Source organism: Malania oleifera, chromosome 6 (genome assembly GCF_029873635.1).
Source record: "Malania oleifera isolate guangnan ecotype guangnan chromosome 6, ASM2987363v1, whole genome shotgun sequence".
In the NCBI taxonomy this organism is placed as follows: Eukaryota; Viridiplantae; Streptophyta; class Magnoliopsida; order Santalales; family Ximeniaceae; genus Malania; species Malania oleifera.
The window spans coordinates 16,426,816-16,454,705 of record NC_080422.1 but is presented as its reverse complement, the minus strand read 5'-3'; the positions used below and the strand labels follow the sequence as shown (position 1 = coordinate 16,454,705).

Here is a 27,890-nt window from a genome sequence, read left to right as displayed (position 1 = left end):
GCACCGTGTAGGTCCCGGAACGCAGAGTCTTCCCGCTTGTTCTGTTTTCGAAATCTCTCTTTCTCTCTCTGGAACCGTCTTTCCTCCATCGCTAGGGTTTAGCTGTTCGAAGTCCGAAGCACGATGGTGAGCGATCGACAGTGAGGAAATGATGGTGAACGAATCTCAGAGCTCCGATCTGGTGGACCCATTTGGAGGCTACTCTTCTGCGCCATTGCTCTTTCCTCAAACTTTTAGGGCTTCGACCACTGCTACGAAGCCCAAGGACCAGGACGACATCGACTCTATTCACGCCTACCTAAAATCCCTGGTACATCCACTTCAATTTGACTTCATCCCGGTTGTAGCTCCCTTTTTAGGTTGGCTGGTTGCAATTTGACTGTTTGGTCTGTAACTGCTTCCGCTTGATTCTTAAACACAGATCATGCAAAGACTCTCTTCAATTTCTGATCATTTCTGTTGTTTTGGACTATGATAACTGTATCTTTCTTCGAGTTCTGATCAGTTCAGCGGCTGAGAAATGTGGGGAAAAACCCGAATTGAACTTTTAATATTTAATTCTTTAATTATCTGGGGCCCGACGGGAGCAATGCTTCTGGGCAACTCACGCTGATGCTACTGTGTCACCTTTTTTAAGTTGAGGTTTCAATTTTTTCCTTCTAGGTAAACGGTTCCATTTTTTTTTTCCCCTTCTTATATTTTAACAGAGTTATTATAATTGTGCTCGTGTGTTTGTAACATTTAGGTGTTGCTTGGATAGCATACTAAGAATAGATCTCGTGCTTTACGAGCTAAAATCATTACAATTTCTGCATCCGACAAAAAGCAGTAAGAGTCCCGGAATGCGAAAAAAGTGATGTTTTTGGATATGAATTAACTGTTTCGGAATATTTAGTGATTTTTCTACCTCAGTGAACTACCTGAAAATAGAACTCTTACTTTCTCATGCAACTGACTAAATGAGAAAAAAGAAATAAACAGAGAAAATACATCTTCTCTAGTTCATTTGATTGCTTAGAGGCCCTAGAATATGGAGGGTGATCCTAGTTTTTAAACTGCAAAGGTTGCCTGGGGCTTGGATATAAGGCATAAGGTGCCAACACATGCTTGAAAAACTTGAGACGTAGATTTATTAAAAACATGTGTAAAATGTTTTTTCTTTACATGACGAAATTTCACGACTAATATTTATACCAATAGTTTATAAGGCTCAATTGAGCCTCGCCTCAAGACGAAGCATCCCTAAAATGCCTTGAGGCTCAGTCAAAAATTCCAATTCACAAAACACCAATGCATTACATATCAAGGCTTACACATTTGTACAAAAAGTATGCTTTTTGTGCCTTTTTAGTCGAAGCTTAGCATTTTGGATTTGAGAATCTCAAGTTAGATTTGGGTAGGAAATTTTACAAAAATGTTTAAATAGAGTTGATTTCTAAACCTCAATCTTCCCAAAATGTTTGAGAGTTGCATTGTAGATCTTAAAAATAATTTGAACTTTGCAATGTTATAGCTATAATAAGATGATTTGCTTAATGGATTCAAGTTAGTATATATATATTTTTTTAAAGAAATGTCTAGCTGGTAGTTTATAAAAAGAGGACGTCCCCGGACACAAGGCTCCTTGCTTTGCGAGGATAGGTGGAGGATCGTCACGGTGTATGCAGCTTTACCCTCGCTATTTTGCAAAGAGTCTATTTCCTTGGACTTGAACCCATGATCAACTAGTTATCGTTGATCCAAGGCAAGCCTTCTCTAAATTTTTAATCATTTTATTGTAATTTTCTTGATTAGTTAATTAATTATTTTAAAAAATATAATTTATCTTTGTATTTATCAAAAAATAAAATTATAATCGACGCCCTACTACTTATGCCTCGATGCCTTGACGCCTCATGGTTTTTATGTCACCTTTTAAAGGTTAGACACGTTGCTTTATGCACTTGCCTTTAAATATTGATTTATAGAAATGATACATGTGGACCCTTCTAATTTAAGTTCTAGTTAGTTCATAACAAGTTTAAATATTCTATATTAAAAAAAATTTCAGCTAATGCATTGTGATCCACAGTGTATTCATTCAGAATTAACTTCTTAAATTTTTTTTTTTTTTGGGGTTTCATGATTTACAAATTATTTGTATGTTTTATTGGCTAAAACAAAATTTCTTTGCTTTGGTTAATTTCATGGCGTTTAAGTGTCTCTCATGCAAATGAGTTGTTGATTTTCTTGGAAACATCAAACCACAACAAAAGAGGACAACATGTGTTAGGCATTTTCATACTAAATCTATCATTCAGCCCTAAGGCATGTTCCTGGCTGCGTAGGCTTTTGTATTGCCTTACTTGAAGCCTCCTTAGGCACAATTGCTGGCTTTTTTAACAACTATGGAGGAAAAAATATACGCTAGCTTTTGAATTTCATGCTCTCTTTTAGAAAGAACAACTACAAATATGTTCATTTACATGACGATGGGCAATTTCCTCCAAAAAATTGAAGGCTATTAAATCTTTACTCATTAACTCGTTCCATGTTAATTTAGATCTACTCCTACCTCATCTATTGCCCTTCACAGTAACTAGCTCACTACTTTTCACTGGTGGACTATTTGTCCTACATCGCAAATGCCCAAACCGTTTGAGGTGTCCCTCCCTTACTTATCTTTTGCAGGAGCTACTTTTTACTTAGAACATATATGTTCTTTCCATAATTATCTTGAAATGTTATACCACTCATCCACCTTAGCATTCTCATCTCAACAACTTTTACTTTTTGGTTATATTGTTTCTTAGTTGCCCCACATCCTGATCCATATAACATAGCTAGTCTTACAACCATCTTATAGAACTTTCTTTTAATTTTAAGGGTGTCCTACAATCACACAACATGCTTGAAGCACTTCTCCATTTTACCTAACCTGCTTTAAGTCTATGCATTACATCTTCAATTCCTCCTTTAGCTTGCATAATAGATCCAAGATATCAAAATCTAATGTCATTGATTTCTTGACCATCAAGATCAAACTTTTCTCCAATATTCTTCCTACTACAACTGAAATTACATTTCATATATTTTGTCTGGTTCTGATTTCTACTTATTCTAAAATCTTTAGATTCTAAAGCTGTCCTCCACAATTCTAACTTAGATTCTACTTCACCTTTAGTTTCATCAATCAAGACAATATCATTTGCAAACAACACATTAAGTGGAACGTCATTTTGGATACTTTTAGTAAGTTCATTTATCACTAGAGTAAGATTTGGGAGATGATGATGTGAAGAGGGGTATGATGCTCTTGCATCTTCATGCGAAAGTGCAATTTTGATGATATTATGGTGTAGGATAGCCATCACAATATTGCTGCTTCTTGCAATTTCGGTACTTCAGGCAAGCTAAATGTAGCTCATGCCTTAGTTTGTACAACAACAACAACAACAAAACCAAGCCTTAAGTCCCACTAGGTGGTGTCGGTTATATGAATCATTTTTCACCAATTTATGCGATCATGGACCATTTCTTTTGACAGATTCAGGGATGTTAAATCCTTACTCACTATTTCTTTTCAAGTTATTTTAGGACTACCCCTACTTCTTCTACTGCCTCCATGATAACTAACTCACTCTTCCTCATTGGTGTACTATGAGGCCTACGTTGCAAGTGTCCATACCATTTGAATTGTCCCTTCCTTATCTTATCTTTTATAGGGGCTATACCCAACTTACCGCGAATATTTTCATTCCTTAATTTATCTTTCAGTGTTATACCACTCATCCATCTAAGCATTCCCATCTCAGCATCTTTTACTTTTTGGATATTTAGTTTCTTTGTCGCCCAACATTCTGATCCATATATCATAGCTGGTCTTATAGATGTCCTATAAAACTTCCCTTTTAATTTGAAGGGTATTCTACGATCACAAAGCACACTTGAAGCACTTCTCCATTTTACCCAACTTGCTTTAACTTTATGCATTATATCATCTTCAATTTCTCCTTTAGCTTGCATAATAGATCCAAGGTATCGAAATCTACAAGTTCTATTTATTTCTTCATCATCAAGTTTAACTTTGTCTTCAATATTTCTTCTACCATTATTGAAATTACATTTCATATATTTTGTCTTATTTCTAATTATCCTAAAGTCTCTAGATTCCAAACCTTCTCTCCATAATTCTAACTCAGCTCCTACTCCATCCCTGGTTTCATCAACTAATACAATATCATTTGCAAATAACATACATCATGGAACCTCATTTTGAATACTCTTAGTCAATTGGTCCATCACTAAAGCAAAAAGATAAGGGCTTAGAGCAGATCCTTGATGTACACCTATGGTGATTGGAAATTCTCTAGTTTCTCCATCTAGTCCTTACACTTGTCATTACTCCATCGTATATATCTTTAATGACATCAGTATACCTACTACATACTCTTTTTTTTTTTTTTCTTAAACCCACCATAGAACTTCCCTAGGGTATCCTATCATATGCTTTCTCTGAGTCAATAAATACCATATGCAAGTCCTTCTTCTTTTCCCTAAACTTTTCCATTAAACTTTTTAAAAGATATATAGCTTTTGTGGTAGATCTCCTAGGCATAAAGCCAAATTGATTTTCTGAGACTTTTGTTTCTGACCTTAATCTTTGTTCAACTATCCTTTCTCATGGTTTCATCGTATGACTCATAAGTTTAATTCCATGATAGTTATAACAATTTTGAATATCTCCTTTATTTTTGTATATAGATATTAAAGTGCTTTTCCTCCACTTATCAGACATTTTCTTAGTTTTTGTAATTGTATTAAATAAATTAGCTAAACATATAATTCCGTTAGCACCTAAGCATTTTCAAACTTCAATTGAGATGTTATCCCGTCCTATAGCTTTCCTATTTTTCATCTTTTTTAGTGCAAACTTAACTTCGTTAAGTCTAATTTTGCTAATAAATCCTATATTTTTAGTATTTTCCTCATTTGTCAAATTTAAGTTTAAGCCTTCTATTTGGTTTTCATTAAACAACTTACTAAAGTAACTTCGCCATCTTTCTTTAAGGTCTTCGTCCTTAACCAAGACAATATCATCCTCACTTTTTATACATTTTATATTTCCTAAGTCCTTACTCTTCCTTTCTCTAGCTTTAGCAAGTTTAAATATATTTCTTCCCCCGTCTTTTGTATGTAATCTATCATACAAACTATTAAATGATCTGTATTTTGCTTCACTAATGGTCTTTTTTGCATCTTTTCTCGCCTCCTTATACTTTTCAAAGTTATCCCTGTTTCTACATTTTTGTCACGTTTTATACCAAATTCTTTTTATCTTTACGACTTTTTGGGCATCTTTATCCTATCACTAACTTTCTTTGCTATTCGAGAATCTTCCCCTTGATTCACCTAAAATCACCTTTGCTATCTTTTTAATAGAGCTAGCTAATCTACTCCAAAGAGTATTTGTATCTATCCCATCCTCTATAATCCAATCCCCTTCTTTGATCATTTTATCTTTAAATTTTATTATATTTTCTCTCTTTAGGTTCCACCACCTAGGTCCTTTACACTGGTTTATTTTATCATTTTTCTTCCATTTTTTAATACATATATCTAACGTGAAGATTCTATGTTGTGTGGTTAGGCTTTCCCCTGGAATAACTTTAAATCCTTGCATGATAAACGATCTACCCTCCTAGTTAAAAAAAAATCTATTTGACTTATATTTTGTCCACTTTTAAAGGTTATTTAGTGTTTTTCTCTCTTCTTTGCTCAAAGGAGTGGATTTCCAAACGTCCTCTTTCTTCTGATCCCCTGTATCTGAATATTAGAAATTTGATTTAAGGCCAGTTTCCTTTGAATTGCCGGATTGTAAAAGTTCATGGTTTTTGTGCATTTTTTTCAGGCTTTAAGTAGTCCCCATAAGCTTTTAGAGCAGGCAAGGACTATTGTAAATAATGGTCCAGAACTTCTGAACTCAAAACTTTCAAGCTATGTAGCATCCAAAGACAAAAATGAGGCTCTTGCTACAGTGGTTATGGAAAATCCTCGAGAACGAAGACCAGCTTTAGGCCGCAAACGGCCTCAATTCTCTTTAAAGCTTGATTCTAGGTATGTCTCTTTACTTTTTCACAAAGTAGAAGTAAATTCCTTAACAAATTAAGTGAACAATGTATTCTTTGCATTCGACAGTCAGCTTAACATTAGTTTGGAGCCAAGTTTGGACATTGATCAACTGCAAGACCCGGAGGAATACTTCTTGGCCCATGAGAAGCTTGAAAGTAAGTGGCACTTCTTTCATTGAGTTTATGTTGCACTTTTTTTGTGCATGACTGGCTCTCTCTTTGGCTCATTGTTGGTTATAGACGCCAAAAAGGAAATATGGAGACAGACTGGCAATGCATTTGTGGATTTAAATCAGCACAAACCATCCATGAATGCGAGGCGTCGTCGACCTGGATTGTTGGGGTATATCTCATATTTTTGCCCTGACTATCATAATTTATTAAGCAATTTTTTAGTAATGTATCATAGTTTTTTCTTTTTTCCCTTTTTCCAGGAGGTCAGCTAGTTATAGGCATCGCTATTCATCAGTGGTTTCTGATAAGGATGAGAACTTTATATCTTCTCAAGAGACATTTGAACAGGACATTTGTAGTCCTTACAACTGTGTTTTGCCGGAAAACTTGACCAACTTAAATGATGCATCACAGGAAGAGGAATTGGCTGGTGAGTGATGCTATTGAAGGAAAAGATGGATTGATGTCATCGCTAAGATGACACTGATTTGATTAATATAAATTCCAAGTTGATGCTGATAATTTTTCCCTTCTTATTTTTTCCATTTTAATAAATGAAAATCCCATTATTTTTTGGGGTGCTTAATCTGCTTCACCTAGTAATGATTGATTATGTTTTTGAATAGATTCGACAGTTGAGGCAGAGCGAAAAGTCGACAGGCTTCTGGATGAATTGCTATCCAATAAGTGTGAAGATTTAGATGGCAATGTGGCTTTCACTCTTTTGCAGGACCGTTTACAGATAAAACCAATTGATGTAGACAGACTATGCCTCCCTGACTTGCATGATACAAAAAGGAGTGAAGTTATGGTTTCAAGGGGAAGTTTGCCAAAGCGCAGGAATGTTTTACTTGATGTTCAAAATGTGTTAAAGGGAATGAGTTGCAAAACGCCTGTAATGCATAAACAGATCGCAGAGAGCCCTGTCCATCCTCTAGCTTCGCCCACTCCACCAAAGAGTCCACTTGCTTCAATCTCCTTATTGAAGAAACGTATTTTGCAACAAAACACATCAGTTGATCCATTCTCAGCACTGAATATTGATCTGTCACCAGCCAGCAATTCTTCTCCTGTTGGAAGCATCCACAATCAATCTAATCATATTGATTGCAGAAAAAATTTGAGTGTTTCAGAGGAGTCGAATTCGCTTATGGTTGAAGCAGATGACACTACTGCTGCTAACATGGGAACTGAGGGCTCTGGTCATCCTTTTGACAATTATATTGATCACAGCTTGAATAGACTTGAGACTGAGGCGGGTGATAAGGTGAGTTAAGTTTTAGAAATTCAATAAGTTACAGAATTGTAAAAGCATGCTAAGCTAAATTTTTTTTTTTAATTTTAATTTTATTTTAATTTTAATTTTATTTTAATTTTATTTTTTTGGGAGATGCTATGCAGGTTGAAGATATGACACTAGGAGCAGTGCCCTCTGCACGACCAGATATCGATGTTGAGGATTCAACTGCAGTAAAACTGCACAGCAGTTGTGGTCAGCTAGGTATGATTTTTTTTTTGGGAGGTGGGGTGCTCAATTTTATATACTAAAAGTTAAGTGCTCAATAGCATCTTCATGCGCTCTCTGGTCATTTTTGGTTCTTGTGACTGACTATGTTCTTTAGTGGCAACTCTTCCTTCCTTTTATTACTTCCACAAATTATTCCCGATTTCCATAGTGCATACTGAGTTACAACACTAAATATTCCTTAAGATAAACTTAACTATGTAAAATGCTATTATAATACAACAAACCGAGCCTTAAGTCACGTTAGGTGGGGTCGACTGTATGAATTCTTTTCTGCCCATTTACAAAATCCTCCAACAATATGAGCGCTGTTAAACCCTTTCTCACCATCTCATTCTAAGTTATTTTAGATCGACCCCTACCCCTTCTAACAGTAATTAACATAGTCCTCGTGACAGGTGCACTGTTTGGCCTACACTATTGGAGTTTTCCTGCTTTTTAGTTGTTTATATTCCAATCTTTTTGGGAGTGTGGCTTTGTCCGATATTCAGCGTGGTTAGATGGCTTTGTTAGTCTGATTTTACTTCTTTTTGAATTTTTATGATTTGGTTTAAAAGATTCTCATGCTATTCTTTCTCTTTAGTGAAAATTTCTTTCTTTTTTTAAATTTATAAAAAAAATTTGTTGGAAATTTTTTTTTGTTTTGATGACCCGGAACTCCTACTTGAGCAAGCCCTTTGGACCCACCCAGGCAGCACCAAACTGGAGGATGAAAACATTATTGCCTGCCCATGTATGCATCCCTAGTAATTCGCGAGACAAATCACAAGTAGGGAGTCGAACTTGGGTCCTTGGGATCCCAAAGGCCCAACTTTGCCCTTACCGCTCGAGCAAACTTGGTTGGGCAAAAGATGGTTGGATATTGGTGGCTGCAATGGTAGATGCCTGCGTCCATGGTGGGCACCATCAGTGAATTGTTTATTTTCATTTGATTTTAGTGCTTTCTACTCTCAAAATAACTTTAGTACCTCTCGAAATCTTTCAATCAGTTTGATGATGAATAATTGAAGGAAAAATGATTATAAAGATGCTAATTAATTAGAAGAAAAAGCAGGAGGCAACCTCAGCTGGCTTCCCTGTGGTGGTTCTTCGGTGCTGTGAGTGAACAACAATGACAATCTGAGTGTTTTTATTGCTGCTCAATATCTCAAAAGAAAATGAAATACTGAAAATAAAAAAAATTTCCACTGAAATTATTCCATGTGTCAAGTTGTGAGTGATTTTTGAAGGAATTTGAAGGCATCACAATGGAGTCACCTACAGGAAGCATCACTGGAGCATTACATATATATGTGTGTGTGCGTGAATGTGCACAAGTGCGCGTGTGCATGTGCAGGTAAGAATATAATAATAATATGATATAAGGCACATCTGTAATGTATAGACAAATAGATAATATAATAATACTGTCATAAATTGTAAAGATTTTAACAATCAAGACACACACATGTGGTGGAATGTAAGAAGAATTTATAAAAAAGCTCACCTTTAGGAGTGCTTAAAGCTGGAAAAGCTTCAGAGTTCAGTCAAATCCAAAAACAACCAACTACTTTTGCTTTTAAAAAAAATAAAAAAAATAAATTGAAGATTTTATGCTTTTTAGTACTCTTATCCATGGATAAGGTAGAAGAATAGAAATGGTGATAGAAAGGGAACTTGCAATTAGGCAAGTGAAAAGCCAGCTGGTTTGACCTACTTCAAAACAAAACAATCTTTAGGATTATAAAAAGCTCACAATTAGGATTCTCTATAGCTGGAAAATCTACATTTAAAATCTAACTATAATCAAATAGTTTTACTGACACTTTCCATAGAAAACTTGGAAGAATAGAAATAGTGGTGGAAAGGAAACCTTCCAATTGTAAAAAAACTGAAATGCTAGCAAAATGTCACTAGGTTTGCCCTATTTTTCTCAACAGAAAACAATATTAGAGAGGCTTATAAAGTGTTTTTGAAGGGATTTATAAAAGAAGATTTTTTAAAGGGAAGAAAATGAAGAACTGGTCAATTTTAAATTTTTGTCTAATTAACTTTGACAACTTCTGATTTCTGAATCTATTGATTCGATTAATTCAATTTTATTCACGCGATTTGCTGTAAATCCTGCTGTTCATTGTGAATTTCTGATTCATACATAATGTTCTTCTTGTTTTGCTAGGGAATCAAATTGAATTGATCGGTTTGATTTCAAAATTATGATTGAAAGTGATTTCAAGTTAAGCTGTTTTATGCACATTTTTATATTCTTTGATAGATCAATCAAGCCCTGCTGCATCTGAACCTGATGCAACGGATGCACCAGCAGAAATCTCAGGCAGTGGTCCCGAGCAGCAGATCAAGGTTAGGGATATCCTTTCCAAATTATATTTAAATTCTTTTATTTATATATGGTATGGGATTTTGGTCAAATATATGCATTTTTTTTTCTTTAGGGGGGCCTTGTATATGCTTTGATTCAAAAATTAATTTGTCTTGTAGCGTATTTTATGTTTATACTTGAATATTTTTTGTAATTTTTTTAAAACCTTGAATAATGTAATGCATTACACTTGTATTTGTTTATTTGTGGTAGTTTGGGACTGATTTGTGGAGATGTTTGAAGTAACCTGTACATTATTTTTTTTGAAGGTACAGTTTGAGATAAAGTATTATTCATGTGCTTAGTATTTTATGAAACCTTGTAATAATGATTTACACCACTGATAAAAAATGGTTCACACTTATATTGTGGTGATTATTCGTTTGCAATTAGGGACTGACATATGGAGATGTTCAAGTACCTTTTTTTTCTGGTGAAGGGCATGGTTTGAAATACAGTATCATTCCTATGCTTGTTTTTGATGCAATAATTTTGGCTTTTCTTTGGCCAGTTTTATTATTTTGCTTTATTGCCAGATTATATAAATCTAGCCATACTCGAAGGAGTTTTTGCAATGTAGAAGGGGTTTTTCTGTTTCATCTTTTGGCTGAATCGAGACTAAATGACCCTACAAAATCTCATACATTCCATGAGTGGAAGATTTTTTGTTGCATTTGACTCAAGCGATATGCTCCTAAGTATCTGGTCTGCTGTATGAAAAATAAAGCAGTACTAGTTTATCAGATGCATAGGGTATTTATGGTGAAAAAACTGTTTTTAGCGTGTGATAGAAAAATTGTAAACAGTCATGGGAATATATTGGTAGTGAATTTGTCATTTTAAGAATAAAATTTTCTTACTGTTATTCTGTCTCTGGGATCCATCTGACTTTATAAGTCCATCAATTGACTTTGTGTTTTCTGATGGTGTGCCATTACAGGAATTTCAGGAACCTTCTGTAGAAGCTTTGGTTAAGCAAAGTACAGCGAACAAACCCCCAAGCAGAGGACGTAAAAAAAAGAAATTTCCTCAGAGACAAAGCCTGGCAGGTACTTGTGCAACAATTTGCACCGTGCACCATCATTTTATTTTTTTGTTCACATAATGTTTCTTTCCCTTCTCTTATTTTTCCATCTTTGTGTCCTGGAGCACCTATATCTTCATTCTAATCATTGATGGTAATGCTTTTATGGGGACTTTGTTTTTCATGATAATCTTAATGATGGGGTGAAGGAGTTCTCCTTGCTTCCTAGTTTGTTACATTCCTCTCAGTTCTTTGGCAATGTGTCTCTTTTTTGAGTTTTTCTGATTTGTTTTGGAGGATTTCTCATCCTACGATTTCTCTTTAGTAAATTTTTCTTTTTTCCCTTTTATTTTAATAAAGAAAATTGATTGGATATTGTTCGTTGCAATTGCAGATGCCTGCCTCCACGGTGGCTGCCACTGGTTAAGGGTTTTTTATTTTATTTTTAAATTAAATAAAAATATATAAAAATATTATAAACCTATTTTGAGTGCATTCTATTCTCAAAATAACTTTGGAATCTATATATATTTCCTTAGTTGATGAAAAATTGATGGAAAAATGATTATAATGATAATTAATACAATGAAAGCCGGAGGCAACTTTGGGCTGTGTTCCTGAGTGGTTCTTTGCTGCTTTAAACGACAATGGCAACTGAGTGTTTTGCTTGCTGTTAATTATATCTTAAAAGAAAATGAATTACTGAAAACAAATAAGGAAAGAAGATAAATTACTGCATGTGTGTAAAGGCATCAATGATTTTCAAAGGAATTTGAAGGGTCACAAAGGAGTCACCTACAGGAAGCATCATTGGAGCACTACAGTATCTTCATGCGAATGCTTATGCCATGCACGCACAAGAATCTAGTAATATGTGGAGTATTGGGTAAATTAGAAGACCTAATCACACCTATAGGTCTCTCGACTCTCTCCCTCTATGATATATGTCAAGTACATAAAAATGGCTGTAGTACCCTTGCTAATGCTAACTAACAGCAATACTCATGCTATAAATGACCAAAATAACGAGTAACACTCCTCTTCAAGCCGGAACATAGATATCATACCTTCTGGCTTGTTACAAACAAACTTATCATGAGCATCCCTCAAAGATTTAGTGAATTATGTGCACCTTTGAGGTATCTTAAGAAGATGCGAATTATTGCATTTGAGTGACTTGTTCTTGATTGGCTCACAACACTTGTAGTGAAAGATATATTTGGTTAAGTAATTGTGAGGTAGTTCAACTTTTAGAACAAAAGACACAAAAATATGAAACAACTTAGAATGATTCTTTATTAAATAATGCCAAGTCATCCTTGAATGACCTTTAACAGAAGTTACAAAATATTGGACGCCCAACTTTGTCATAGCCTGACTAGGGGCCCAACCATAAGAGAACTTATTGCTTGTTTATTGACTTAGGAAACAAATGGAACACGATGACTCTTTCCGAACAAGGCTCACACTCAAGATAAAGAACTCAAAGTAGGAGCTATTTTTTTAGAAATTGTTAGCTTGTCTAATGAAGGAACCCAAGGCGACAATGGATTTGGAGTGGTATATGAGCAATAGTGCAAACAATAGAGGGAGATAGGGAGTCAAAGTGGTAAAGACCCCAAGGTTCCACTAATCTTCCTTGTCTTCAAATCCAAAATGACAACTAAATGAGGAAAGAATGTTACCAAACAATTCATGGATTTTGTAATCTTGCTAACTAACATAAGATTGAAGGGAAACTTGTGGGTAACACTTTCAAAATACTCGATGGTGGAAAAGAATTTAGTTGTACTTGTCATATGATGAGTTTGTGGCTGAATCTATAATTCCAAGGACTAATGCGAGGATGTTGGACAACAAGCTGTAGAGTTACGACAAGAGATGCAACGGGAAGAGAAACTTGTTGGATACTTGATATTGCTAGAACTTTGAATACTCTTTCTTTGACATAGATACAATAGATTGCTCCCCAGTTGAGTCGTTTGCGTCCACAATGAGTGCACTTGCAAGGGGGTTTCTATCATGTCCATGCCTTCCACCTCAACCTATTGAACTACCCCTAGAGTAGTCTTCTTAAAGCTAGAGATTCGAACACTAGAAGTAAGATGAGAAATGTGAATTGGAGGAAGCACAAAGGACGCAATGCAACTTGCACTTCCAAGGATATAGGACCATATTGTCTCAAACTTGGGTTTCAAACCTGCTAGGACTTGGAGAATTGTCATATGTTCCCTTCTGCATCTCACAGACATTGGTGGTTATGGTTTGCACGATGTGAAGTTCCTTATGGATGCGATCATATTTGCAAAGTACTCTATGACACTCGTCTTCTTGTTTTAAATTGAAAATACTCGGGGATGGATCGTACATATGTGCAATGTTAGTGGAATATAAGAACTTGACATAATCCCAAATTTACTTGCATAAATCCAATTGCATGCACATATTTGCAATTTGGGATTCCATTGAGTTCCACAAACCACTGTACATAATTATTTCCATCCAACTTCTCTATTGTTATCTACGACAATGACGAAAGAAACATACTTTTGGGATCTATGGACTCCATTCCAACACTAACAAATGAGACCAAAAAGGAACAAGATTATCAAATTGAATAATTGGGACAATCACAATCAAGGAGAACAGTTGAAGTGACCATGAACAAGGCATAAACAAACAAGCATAGCATTGCCACAACCCCAAAAAACTAATACAGAACCCTAATGGAATAACCATTAACGAAGTGCCACGAGTGAAGAATCGAAAAATTTTGGATCTTTAAGCTAAAGGCATGACCATCAACTTGATGTTATGGAGTATGGAAGTATTTAAGGCATTTAGGAAGAAATCTAACAAGCTCTCATGCTCCATTGCATGAGGTCAAAAGGTGCTAACTATCGACTCGCGCTTGGGGTGCATGGGGGCTCCTTCGGTGTCACAGGCCAAATATTTCACACCTTTGTGAAGGACCGTGCGGTGCTTGCTAAGGCACTCTTGTTTAACTAGCCAGCCTAGCGTTTACCACAATTCACCAACATAACACTTTCATAATCATTCCAAGAAGTATAAGCGGAAACAGTAAGCAACTTATGAAAGCAATGAGTCAATGATGCGCAAGCAATAAACATTAAAGCAATGTATTTCATTAATCAACACCTCTGTTAACAATGTGTGTCTAGCGAGGGAGGCAAGTAGGCTAAATACGTTTACAATAGCTAGTAAGCTTTACAAGTTGATGCACACTCACCCTCCCCTAAAGAGCTTTCTATGCTATTCTCACTCTGGTACTAGGAAACATCAATATGACCGAGGAGTCATACTCCCCTTTTTAGCTTAGGAAAAAACTATCTCTAAAAAATAACCCTACACTAGTATTTACATGGTGGAAACCCATCCCAAACGCACGAGACAAGTGGTCACAGTGAAACATAATGCCCTGAGCAAGATTGGCTCGTGATGCTCCTCAACTTATGCGGTCGATGTCCTCATAGAATTTGATGCTAGGTACACTTCAACTTTGTCCACAAATGGTTGCATATCTTTTGCAAAAACCCAACTGATTTCTTCATCACCAAGGCCTTTCCACTTCACTAAGAACTCTTGCCGCTTCTTCCTTGAGGATGTGAACTCTATGTCTGAAAGGATGTCTTCAACTTCTCGTTTGTCGGGTTGCACTATCTTCACTTATGCTCTGGTTGACTGACTTCTACTTGGATCTTTGATGACGGCGTTGAATGGCTTGAGGTTGTTGACGTGAAACATGAGATGCACTTTCATCCAAGCTGGAAGGTAAATTCTGTAAGAGGCCTTCCTGATTTTGGCCAAGATGGGGACTGATCCTTCATATTTACGAAGTAGTCTCCTATCTTGTCCTCTTAGTGACCTGATCTGTTCAAGATTGAGCTTAACAAGCACCAAATCACCCATTTTGAAGTGCTGTGGTCTCCTCCCTTGATCTGTCCACTTGTTCATTCGCTTAGAAGCTTTCTCCAGGTAGGCTTGGGCGATCTCTGCATTCTGTCTCCATTATTTGATGAAGATGTATGCTCTGGGACTCTTTCCTTTGTACAGCTTGTTCACTGTGTGAGGTAACGACTGTTGGTTTGTAACAAACTCAAAAGGACTCTTGTTGAGCTCTTTTAGGCGTTGAAATAGAAGTTAGCCACGTCAAGTAGCTGCACCCAATTCTTCTGGTTGGCGTTGACGAAATGGCGCAAGTACTCTTGTAGTAGCCCATTGAATCTCTTCGTTTGTCTGTTTGTCTGCGGATGGTAGCTCGAAGAAATATCAAGCTGTGAACTGAGGACTTTGAAAAGTTATCTCCAGAAGTTACAAGTGAATCTTGAGTCTCGGTCACTGATGCTATATTGGGGAACACTCCAATACTTCACGATATGCTTGAAGAACAATTGTGCTATCTCCTTTGCTGAACAGTACTTCTTGCACTTCTAAAACCTGTCTATAATCATAAGTATAGACCTTGCATCTCCCACTCTGGGCAGATTAGTGATGAAGTCCTGTGAGATACTTTCCCATGGTCTTAATGTACTGATAGGGGCTCCAACAACCTTGCAATCTTCTTACACTCCACCTTGTCTTGTTGGCAGGTTACACAAGTTTGGTTATAATCAACCACATCATCATGCATGTGTGGCTATTAGTACCTCTGCTTCAGTAATGCCAAAGTGCGCTGCCATCTTGGATGTCCGATCCACATGGTATCTCAGCAATGTCTTCCTCATATCTCCAACTAGTGGTACAAAGAGCCGGAAGCCGGCTACCATGGGTCATCAGCATTTCGTTTTCCATCCAGAAATAACGTGCTTTCCCCTATTCTGTTAGTTTTATGAGGTTTTGCGCAATTGGATCTTTTGCTAAATTCTCCTTGATGCGCTCCCGCATCATCGTGGTAATGGTACTCAATGTCAACTGGGTTACCATTTGTAAGGCCGCCAGCTTGACCTTCCTACTCAATGCATCAACAACTTGGTTCATTCACCCCGCCTTGTGCTCAAATGAGAAATCAAATTCTACCAATAATTCTTGCCATTGACCTTGCTTTGGTGTTAACTTTGGCTGTGTGAAGAAATGACTAACATCTGAGTTATCTGTGTTCACCACAAAGCTTGACCCAAGTATGTAATGTTGTCACACATGAAGACAATGTGTCACTGCTAGCATTTCCTTCTCCTGAGCTGTGTACTTCCATTTCGCTTCGCTAAGCTTACGACTCTTGTATGCAATAGGATGGCCCTCCCGTAACAAGATTCCTCCAATGGCGTAGTCCAATGCATCTCCTCGAAAGGGTTTTATGATGTTCGGAAGAGCAAGTATTGGATCTCTCATCTTGGAATCGTTCAAGTCATCAAAGGCTCCCTAAAACTTCTCTATCTAGTTCCACCGCTGACCATTATTTAGTATTTCCATCAAAGGGGTAGTTTGGCAAGACCAAGAAAGGAATGCATCTCCTTCGTTGTTGTTGGGATCTTCCATTCTTGAACCAGTCCACCTTCTCCTTATCCAGCCTGATGTGACTTTGCTTAATCACGTGACCAAGGAATTTGATGCTCTGTTGAGCGAAAGAGCACTTCTCTTTCTTCACGTACAAACTGTTCTTTTTCAGCTTGTCGAACACCTTCCGTAGATGCTCTTTATGTTCCTTCAGAGTGGAACTGTGGATAACAATATCATCCAGGTATACCACGACAAACTTGTCGAGGTGCTCACAAAATACCTGGTTCAAGGTACAGAATGTCGCAGGTGCATTCGTTAACCCAAATGGCATTACCAAGAATTCATATGCCCCATACTGCACCACACAAGTTGTCTTTGACTCATCCCCATAAGCTATTCTCACTTGATTGTAGCCTGGCCTCAAGTCAAGTTTAGTGAAGTACTTGACATAACTCAGTTAATCGAACAAATTGGTAATCAACAGAATAGGATACTTGTTGCGCATTGTCTCCTTGTTGAGTGCGCGATAGTGTACCTACATCCGCATGCTTCCATCATGTTTCCTCTAAAACAATACTGGTCCTCTGAACGGTGTTTTGGAATGACGAATATATCTCGCTTCCAACAAATTAATTTGTTTTCTCAGCTCTGTTAGCTGTGGAGGTGCCATCCATTGTGACCCTTTAGCAGGTGGCTTCACTCCTGGGTACAACTCGATCTCATGCTCCACACCCTATCGTGGAGTTAAGTTGTGAGGAAGCTTATCCGATATCACTTCCTTGTACTCATCCAACACAACTTGGATGGTCATAGCACTAGCTATTGGCCTACTTCCTCTACCATCACCATGGTGAGATACATTTGTTGACCCCTTCTCAATCCTTTCTTGAGTTGTATGACTGAAAAGAACTTCTCATCATCTCCCTTCTTCGCAACGACTTGCACTATGTAAGGGCGATATCCCATCGGACATAGGGAACTAGCAAAAGGTATCGACATTGCCTTAGTCTCCCTTAAGAATTCCATTCCCAAAATGACTTGAAAGTCATCTAACGTCACCGTTGTGAAATTCGCATGCCTTTCCCACTACCCAAGCTTCGCAGTGACTTGCTCGACTACTTCTAGAGTAGGCTGAGCTATAGAATTCACCGCTTTCGTGCATCCTGAATCCTTCTCCAAGGATAAGTTGAGTCTCCCTGCTTCTATCTGGGAAACAAAATTTTGGGTAGCCTCGGTATCCACCATAGCACGAGTCTCTTCCCATCGATCCTCAAGTTAACAAACATAAACCCTTTTGCTTGTGTAACTTTTGGGGCTTACTCCCGCTTCTCCAATGCGTTCACTAGCTGCATTGCACCCATCCTTGGGTATCCTCCTCTTACTCATCATTCTCTAATGCCCCCTTCGTGGTAGAAGCTTGGGAGGCATTAAGTGATGACTTGTGAGGGCATTCAGAAACTCTGTGAGGGCCTCAACATAAGTAGCATGAAATCTTACCCTTTGGGTCTGTTGGACCCTCGAGACGATGAAGCTTCTTTTGAAGATGATGCCTACCTGTTAGCTCTCCCACTGTTGGGTTTGCCCTTCTTGAAAGACTTTCCATTGTTTCCATCCAAGCCACTCTTTTTGGCCAAAGAGGAATTATCAACAATGTAGTTAGTCAAGCATTTTGCGGCAGCTTGTGTAGTAAACAAGTCTTAAACTCTTTGCCTATGAAGTTTTTTCCTTGCCTACGGTTTCAAACCCTCGGGAAAATAGAACAATTTGTCATTTTCCAACATGTCCCGTATATCCAACATCAAAGCAGAAAATTGTTTCATGTATTCTCTGATTGACCTAGTATGCTTGAGTCTCTCAGCTTTCTTCTAACATTGTACTCAATGTTCTCAAGAAAGAATTGGGCCTTAAGCTCTCTCTTCAAGTTTGCCCAACAATCAACTACACAACGTCCATTTTCAATTTCATTGTACTTGGTACACCTCCATAGTTTAGTGTCACCAACCAAGTACATAGCCGTAGTATCCACTTTCACCTATTCTGAGTTTGTCCTCAAAGCACAAAAGTATTAGTCCATATCAAACAAGAAGTTCTTCGACTCCTTGGCATCACAGACACCCCCATATGTCTTGGGTTTTGGTACCTTGGTCTTGCTAAAGTCCGGAGTGTTAAGAGTTTTCCATAGCAAGAACCATCACATTCATCTTTGCAATCAGATAAGCTATCTAAGCTTGCAAGGTCTCTATAGTGTGGTGAAAGCCCTTTGACATTTCCATCATCGAACTTTGTTGATGCCTTTCAGATCCCTCCAATTCATCAACACGTTCTGTCTATTGGGCCATCTCTACGGCCACATAGTTGGCTGCCGTCTTAGCTTGTGCTTTTAGCTCATCAATTCTCTGACTATTTGTCGGCATGGTTGCTTACCAAAGCTTTACCAATCCCACAATGAAGGCAATTGAATTCACGTAGCAATTAACCAGGCTTTGATACCAAGGTTCATGGGCCAAATATTTCACACCCTTGTGAAGGACCGTGCGGCACTAGCTAAAGTACTCTTGTTTAACTAGCTAGCCTAGGCGTTTACCACAATATGCCAACAATACACTTCTATTGTCATTCAAAGAAATGAAACGGAAGCATTAAGCAACTTATGAAAACAATGATACACAAGTAGTAAACATTGAAGCAACATAATTCATTAATCAACGTAATGATACACAATTTGTCTCTAGCAAGAGAGACAAGTAGGCTAAATACGTTTACAATAGCTAGTGAGTTTTACAAGTTGATGAACACTCACCCTCCTCTAAAGAGCTTTCTATGCTATTCTCACTCTGGCACTAGGAAACATCAATATGACCAAGGACTATGACATCTTGTATTATCTCTGACACCCTCATCAAGGTGTCTTCGGCTCCACATGATAGTACCCCTAAGCATGGTTTTAAATAAAGGCCGCGACCGTTACGTAACGCCGTTACGTAAAGGTTTTTTGGGTTACCGATACCGTTACACACCGCGAAATCGGTGGGAAGAAAAATCACGGCCGTAGCGGCCGTTACGGACCGCGACCGTTACGTAAAGGCCGCTACGTCCGTTACGTAACCGCTACAGGACTGTTACACCAAAAAAATATTTTATTTTTTACTTTTTCTTCTCACTTTTTCTCTCTCTTTCATATATCATTCTCAATAAACCAAGTGGCAAGAGGGGGAAAAAATTATAATGAGGATGACAATGATACAAAATTTACTTTTTCTTTAAATACTCACAATAGATGCATTAATTAACAATTTCAAAATACTAACTTGTTAGGAATTTTCTTTTTTAATAATATTAGTAATGTGATATTTATGTTCTTTATTTTTCAACTTCAACCTTTTTTCTTTTCTAACTATTTAATATTTATATTATTCGCATGTCTTATGTGTCTAATAGATTAATGGAGTGTATAATGTATTTTATTTTATTAATTCATTTAGCACACATAAGAATTTATCACAGATAAGAACAATGAGAAGTATAAATACGCACACACACGTAATTTTCTATCAATGATGGTTTAAAACAAATGTAAACTTGTTGCCTTTACCAAATAACTTAGTTACTCGAACTAAAGGGTCCAAAATACACTAAAACCCTTTCTAAGAATGGCCAAAAGCTTAAAACATGCAAGTACGCTAATATGCACAAGGTTGTGCGTGCTTCAAAAAAATTCACGGCCGTTACACCCGCTTCCCGTTATGTAACACCCGCTACTCCTGCTTCCCGTTACACCTGTTACCGTTACGTTACGCTACCCGCTACCGCGATTTAAAACCATGCCAAGGAGTCATATTCCTCTTTTTAGCCTAGGGAAAAAAGTATCTCTAAAAAATAACCCTACACTAGTATTTACATGATGGAAACCCATCCTAAACACACGAGACAAGTGCTCACAAGCAAGCATAATGCCCTAAACAAGCTCAACTCGTGATGCCGACAATGAAATTTCATAGCCTTATTGATAGGTTTTGTGGCTATAAATGAGGTTGGTTTTACAAAGTGTTCTTGAGTTTCTGAAAGGGCAAACTGGACTTGTTTCTAATCTCTAGTGGCGCCGATGATCCTCCTATAGTGGCAAGTTTGCACAGGATTATGGTATTTAGGGTTTGTTTGGCAGTGGCTGTGCACTTATGATTTAGGTTGGATCTTGCTCTAATACCATGCTGGAGTATTGGGGAAATTAGAAGACTTGATCATAATGATAGGTCTTTCCCTCTATTTATAATATATGTTGACTGTCAAGTACATGACAACTAACATAGTACCCTTACTGACTCTCTAACAAACAGAGCAGTATCACATGCTGGATGACTAATATAACGCGGTGGAATGTAAGAAGAATGTATAATAAGCTCACCTTAAGGAGTCTTCATAGTTTGAAGCTGGAAAAACTTCAGTTAAAAACTAACTACAGCCAAACACTATCGTTCTTTTAAAAATTTAAAATTTAAAATCAATATTATTTTTTAAAAGTCGAACACTTTTATTGTTTTTCCATAAAGAACTTAGAAGAATTATAAATGGTAGACTCCAATTCTTAAAATGCTAAAAAGCAAGTGAAATGTCACCAGGTTTGGCCTATTTTAACATGAAATGGCCTATTTTAACATGAAACAATCTTTAGGATTATAAAATTTCATCTTGAAGATTCTTTAAAGCTGGAAAATCTTCATTTTAAACAATCCAACTATAGTCAAACACTTGATTTTTTATTCTTTTCTTAAAAGTTGGACCCTTTTTATGGTTTTACTGCTTCTGTCTTTAGAAACTTGGAAGAATAGAATTTGCAGCAGAAAGGAAACCATCCTTTTCTAAAAAAGTGATCTGTTGGTGGGAAAATTTTTTTTCCCTTTTCCAGCACAAAACAATATTAGAGGGGCTTATGAAGCTTTTCATATGGGGATTTATAAAAGAAGCTTTTGGAAGAGAAGAAAATGAAAAAAAGGGTCAATTTTGAATTTTTCTCTGATCAACTTGATAGCTTTTGAGTCTACTGATTCAATTGATACAACTCTATTAATGTGAATTGCCATAAAATTCAGCTGTTTCATATGCTTTTCTGATTCATACATGATATTTGTATTGTTTTGGTTGGGAATCAAATTGATAATTGATTTTATTCCTAGAATTATGGTTGGGAGTGATTTCAAGTTATGATGTTTAATACACTTCTTAATTTCTTTGATAGATCAATCAATTCCTGCTGCATCTGAACCCAATGCAATGGGAGGTCCTGCAAATCCCCCAGACATTTGTGCAGAACAGCACCTCAAGGTTAGTGACATCCTTTCCAAGCTATTTTTAAAATTATTTTGTTTATATATGATGTTAGCTTTTGCTACAGCATAGACTTTTTTCCCCTTAATTAGGAGGCTATTAATCTGCTTTGATTCAGAAGTTAAATATTTGTCACAGCCTCACATCGGATGTGTACTAGGAAAATATTGGGCTTAGAAGGATGGTTTGGGCTCCAACTATCTGAGGAGACGCCTTTTATAGCACAAATTTGTGAGGCTAGTGGGCCAAAGCAAACAATACCTCATTAGAGTTGAGCCCAAGACCGTTACATTTGGCATTATAGCCACTTAGGGGTACTATCATGTGGAGCCGAAGACACCTTGATGAGGGTGTCAGAGATAATACAAGATGTCATAGTCCCACATTGGATGTGTAGTAGGGAAATCTTAGGCTTAGAAGGATGGTTAGGCTCCAACTATGTGAGGAGGCACCTTTTATAGGACAAACCTGTGAACATGGTCATAAATTTTCACGAATTGTCGAAATTTCATTCAAAATTTTTGGTTTCTGTGACCCTCAAAATCGAAATGGCAATCGATTTTCGTATTGCATACTTTCCATCGAAATCTCAATGAGAAATTTATCGGAATCTTGAAATTTTAGTGAAACTTGTCAAAATTTGAACTATAAAATGAGATCTCCTCGGAATTCAAATGAGAGACTTAGGAATGAAGTGAAATTTCTCTCTCAAATTATTTTATTTATTTTTATCAAAACAAAAGATCATTACAAGTGCTTTTGAAATTATATGGAAAAATAAACCTACAACAACATTTTATTTAACCATTCATGTCTAAATTATCATTATTTTTATAATAAATAATATTTAAATGATTTATTAATTTCATTTGTATTAGCTAATTCACTAAATATGTTTAACGTACATTATCTTACAAATATGTTTGATGCACATATTATGTTACAACTTCTCCACCTCATACACAGCGTACATGTATTTACTTGTAATATATTAGTCCTAAAACTTACATTATTATGTCTATTAATCATTTCCAAAGCTTCATAAAAGAATTCCATGCTTTACTTCTGATTTTCATTTTTTTTTTTTTCCAAATCGAAATTGATATTGACATCGAAATCAAAATTTTTGTACTTTTGGAGTGCTTCGAAATTTGACCTTGCTTGTGAGACCAATGGGTCAAAATGGACAATACTTCACTGGAGTCGTGCCCAAGATTGTTACACTTGTATTTTTTGTTTCTACTTGAATCTTTTCTTTGTAATTTGTTTTGAAAATGAAGCCTTGTATAATGTAATGTTTTGCACATGTATTCTGGTTATTTTGCTGCAAGTAGGGACCCAAAATTGCAACTTGTTTAGTTAATATTTCTAAAGCTAAAACAAATTAAAAATTTGATTGAACAACTATCATTTTTGTCTTTACACCAAAGAACTATTAGAAATGTAATTAAAATAAAAAATACAAAAGATTACAAATTTAATAATATTATTGTAAAAATATAAATTATTATATTTATTTTACTTAATTATTATATTTCAAAATATATTGTTTAGTGTTACAACAACAATCTTATTGGATAGGAAAATTGAAAATTGCAAAATATTTTTAAATGACTGATTATTTTTTTTTCAAATATTAGAAAATTTATGGATATTTTTATTTTAATTATATTTTAACACATGGTCCTTTTATTTTAGTTTTAATAAAAAATTATGTACAAATGAATGATTTAATCCACACTAGTTAATTCTGGATGTTAAACTATTCTGGTTGCAGTTTGAGAAAACAACTGGAAATCGTGAAATGTGGTTTAGGGAAACCAATTAAAAATAGACAATAGAAATAGAAAACTGACAATGTAAATTATCACAATCTGTTTCTTTGCTATACAGAAACAAGATAGAAAACAGAAAACTGAAATAATACCTAACAGACCTTTAATTTTTTTTTTATGAAATCTTTTATAATGTAATGGTTTGCACTTGTATTTTGGTGATTTTTTTGGTGCAATTAGGAACAAGTGGAGATGCTCCACGTAACCTATGTGTTTTGGTGAAGCCCTTGTTTTGAAATACTTATCAGTGTGCCTGTTTTGTGGTCAGTTTTAAGTTATATTTTGCTTTCTTGCCTGATTAAATAAATCCAGCAATACTCCTCTGAGTTTGCTACAAGGATGGGGTTTTTGCTGTTTCAGCTTTTCAGTGAATGAGACTTGTTTGATTACCACTTTACCTAAAAGCTTAAGCTATTAGGTTGTGGGCCAACGATAAATATCAATCTTTAACACTCCCTTGCACGTGCAGCCCAACATCTCGTGGAGAGATAAACACATGATAAATAACACCCATGATAGGGAACACAATAATTTTTTTAAATACCGCACAGTAAACGTGGGCAACAAGACTAGAACACAATAAATCCTGGTAACCAGCTCTGATACCATGTTAAATTACCACTTTACTTAAAAGTTTAAACTATTAGGTTGTGGGCCAAGAATGGATATCAAGCTTTAAGAAGAGCATACAAAATCTCATATATCCCATGGCAGAAAGAATTAATTCTTAAGAGTTTGACTGTGGTGATATGCTTGCGATTCATCTCATAGCTTTAAGTATCTGGTCTGGTGTCTGAAAAATGAAGCAGCATTAGTTTATCTGATGCATAGGGTATTTATGGAAAAAGAACTATTTTGAACATGTGAAAGAAAAGAAGTTGTTCAGCATAAAATATTGCCAGAGATATTTTCATTTTAAGAATCATGCTTTCATACTGTTGTTTCCTCTCTTGAGTCCGTCTGACTTTAATGAGTCCAATAGTTGACTTTGTGCTTTCTGATGGTGTGCTATGGCTGAAAATATTCAGGAACCTTCTGTAGTAGCATTGGGTGAGCAAAGCAAAGCAAACACACCTCCATGCAGAAGACATAAAAGAATGAAATTTTCTCAAAGGCAAAGCCTTGCAGGTATGCATGGATCAATTCACACCAGCCATCATCGGATTTTTTATTTGTTGTGATTGATCTAGATTATATTTGTTATCTCTGCAGGGGCTGGTGCCTCATGGGAAGCTGGGGTTAGGCGAAGCACCAGAATCAGGATGAGGCCTTTGGAGTATTGGAAAGGTGAAAGGTTTTTATATGGACGTGTACATCAAAGTGAGTAAATATCAACTTGAATCCATATGTATTAGTTTTTCTGTTGTGCCGTGACAATATATGGCTTGTTTTACTAAGGTTGAAAGGTGAAATACCATCAGTTCAATTAAATTCAAAAATGACGTCTTACCTAATATTGCATGCACAAATGTTTAATGTCCAGAATACTATTTCATGTTCTAATAATTATAAATAACCTCGTTTTATTTGAAAAACATCATTTTATTTCATTATTTTATATAACATCTAGTCACTGGCTTGCATCTCGGTAGGTCTCAAATTTTAGGTATTAGAGATATATATTTACTATGATGCAGTTTTGCTTAGTACAGAAGATGAGCAATTATTGGGTATTTAAGGAACTTACGAAAATGAGAACAAAAGTAGACATCAAAATGGAAATTTTTATTTCCTGAACGATGTATTATTTAAGGAACAATGTATTGGTTATTTAAGGAACAATGCATCCCTTCATAACAGTGGAGATACAATGTATTATTTCCTGAACAAACCATTTCTAGCTACACATTTTCAATTAATAGCATAGATTTCCTAGTATCACAAAATCCTTGATGGACATATCACATGCTGAACAAGGTGGTTTCTGTATTTTGATGGACTTATTGATCCTTGTTTCTTTCCTTGCAAATATACCTGTTAATATGCATTTATATTTCCTTGTTTTGTATGTAGAAGGGTTGAAATGGCATGTTGAGACGTTCACAATCCGCATTAGTATTGATGTGGCAGCATCATAGGGTTTTGTTTTACACGTGTGTGCATGCACGTGTGGGTATTTTGATATCATCTAGCTATAACCGACATCAAAATATCTATAACTGTGAATGCTGTTTTTTGTGCTATGCATTTGCAAATTGATTAATCAAGGGATTTCAATCAATCTTTCAAAATTCCTGCAAAATTTACAACCCTGTGTTTGGGAGTTTAGAATTTGAAATGTAGATTTTAATTTGTGTGGGTTTAGATAAAATGCATTACAAAACTGTGTTGAATGTTTTTTCTTCTCCCAAATCTACACTAATCCAAATCCAATGCCAAAAGTCATGCCCTCAAGCACAACCTAAATGTAGATGGAAACTTGTTCGTTCCCCCTCCCAAGTAGCTGCATCTGTTGGGGAAGTTTCACTTATTTGTATTTAAGAATCCTTCTTTTAAAACATATGCATTTAAGGTAACAAAAAACCATTAAATTATACATCTTGGTGTGATTTTCGTTGTATTAATTTGGCTGGATGATGAAAATTAAGGTTGGGGTTAGAAAGTAGAAGAGAGAAGAATGAGATGGGAGAAAGCATTGGGCCTGAGATCATATGCTCTCACAGACCATGGTTGGGTTTCTACTTGGGATTGTTAAATTGTTTAATAAAATGGCTAGTGATATAATTGCGATAACATTATCCATTGGTGCAGTAACTCATTTGATTCACATGTTCTCATGTGCTTTAAAGGATTCTTATTTTCTGCCTAATCTGGGCAATGTTTGGCCCAGTTTTTAAAGCCCATGCATTCCGGCTCTCAAAAACTTAGGCACACCTGGCTTTGGCTTGAGAGTAGGTTCGACACAGATCAGGCTGACCTACACACAGCAGACTCACACACTCATGAAGTATGAATGATCAAAATGCCCATAATTCAATAAATAATAAAGCCAAGCTTGCTTCACTGGATTCTTTGAATGTTGGTTAAATAGATTAATTGGATTGTATCTTGTTTCAGGCTTGGCTACGGTGATTGGCTTGAAGTATGTGTCACCGGCGAAGGGTGAAGGGAAACCCACCATGAAGGTGAAGTCCTATGTCTCTGATGAATACAAAGAGCTTGTCGAACTAGCAGCTCTTCATTGAGGCCCCTTCCTGCTTTTCGTTTTTATAAATATTTTTGCAGCCTTCTTAGCTGCATTTTCAGAAGCCTGATGTTGTAGCATTATTGAAACAAGTAGTGTCTCCGTGAACTTTGGAATGATCAATATATTCAAGGCATTTGCATTATTTTCTTGCCTGGGTTAGCATGAACTATTTTGTTTAGTATTCTCCTTTCTGTGAAGTTTGTACATAAGAGAAGCAAGTCATGCTAAGTAAGAGTTATCTTGAAGCCCGGTACAAGTGAGAGGTGTTGTGCAGAAAATCATTTTTTTTTTGACAAATATAGAATCATTATTCTCGAGTTCATTATTTATCGATTCATCATGAGCCTTATTGAGGAGTTAAATAGGCTGGCCATAGATTTTCTTCTGTCTTTGATTGTTATGCAGTATTTTCAAGAGGGACAGCTTCTACTGAGCAAGGTGGAATTTATATTACATATATCGCCTTAAAAACTTGCACGTTGGTTTTTGAGATGAGTTGAAGCCTTGAATTTGAAGTTTTATGAAATTAAACAAATTTTATGCTTGTTTGTATTTTTTTTCTTCCTAAATTAACATTACATTGAATTCAAGTTTGGAATTTATAATTACATCTTATTTTATTTGTGGAGTAGAATGAAATGAAAAAAATTTGAATAAAAAGTATGACTAAATCAAAATTTTATAAAGTTTAGGTCTAATTTCATTTTATTCCTATACATAAAATGTGTGGTTAATGTAATGATAATGCCTTTTAAGAACTTGGAAGTGGGGGCTTGAACAAAACTGAATTCGACTTGATTCAATTTTACATTTACTTCTCTTTTAAATCTTTAAATTTCAAATAAAGACTCAACTTCATCCGGACCGTCAAATATACATGCTCGTAGCTTAGAATTA

At 36.1% G+C, this 27,890-nt stretch overlaps 1 protein-coding gene across 1 annotated transcript; it reads left to right on the top strand.

The window, feature by feature from the left end:
• LOC131157770 (centromere protein C) lies at positions 1-27,135 on the top strand. The gene is made up of 13 exons (XM_058112148.1): positions 1-310; positions 5,891-6,096; positions 6,178-6,266; positions 6,351-6,453; positions 6,545-6,714; positions 6,911-7,551; positions 7,686-7,785; positions 10,064-10,149; positions 11,109-11,217; positions 21,883-21,968; positions 24,835-24,934; positions 25,019-25,126; positions 26,864-27,135. The coding sequence occupies exons 1-13, from the start codon at positions 149-151 to the stop codon at positions 26,989-26,991; spliced, it is 2,088 nt and encodes a 695-aa protein (XP_057968131.1). The 5' UTR covers positions 1-148; the 3' UTR covers positions 26,992-27,135.
• The last annotated feature ends 755 nt before the right edge of the window (positions 27,136-27,890 follow it).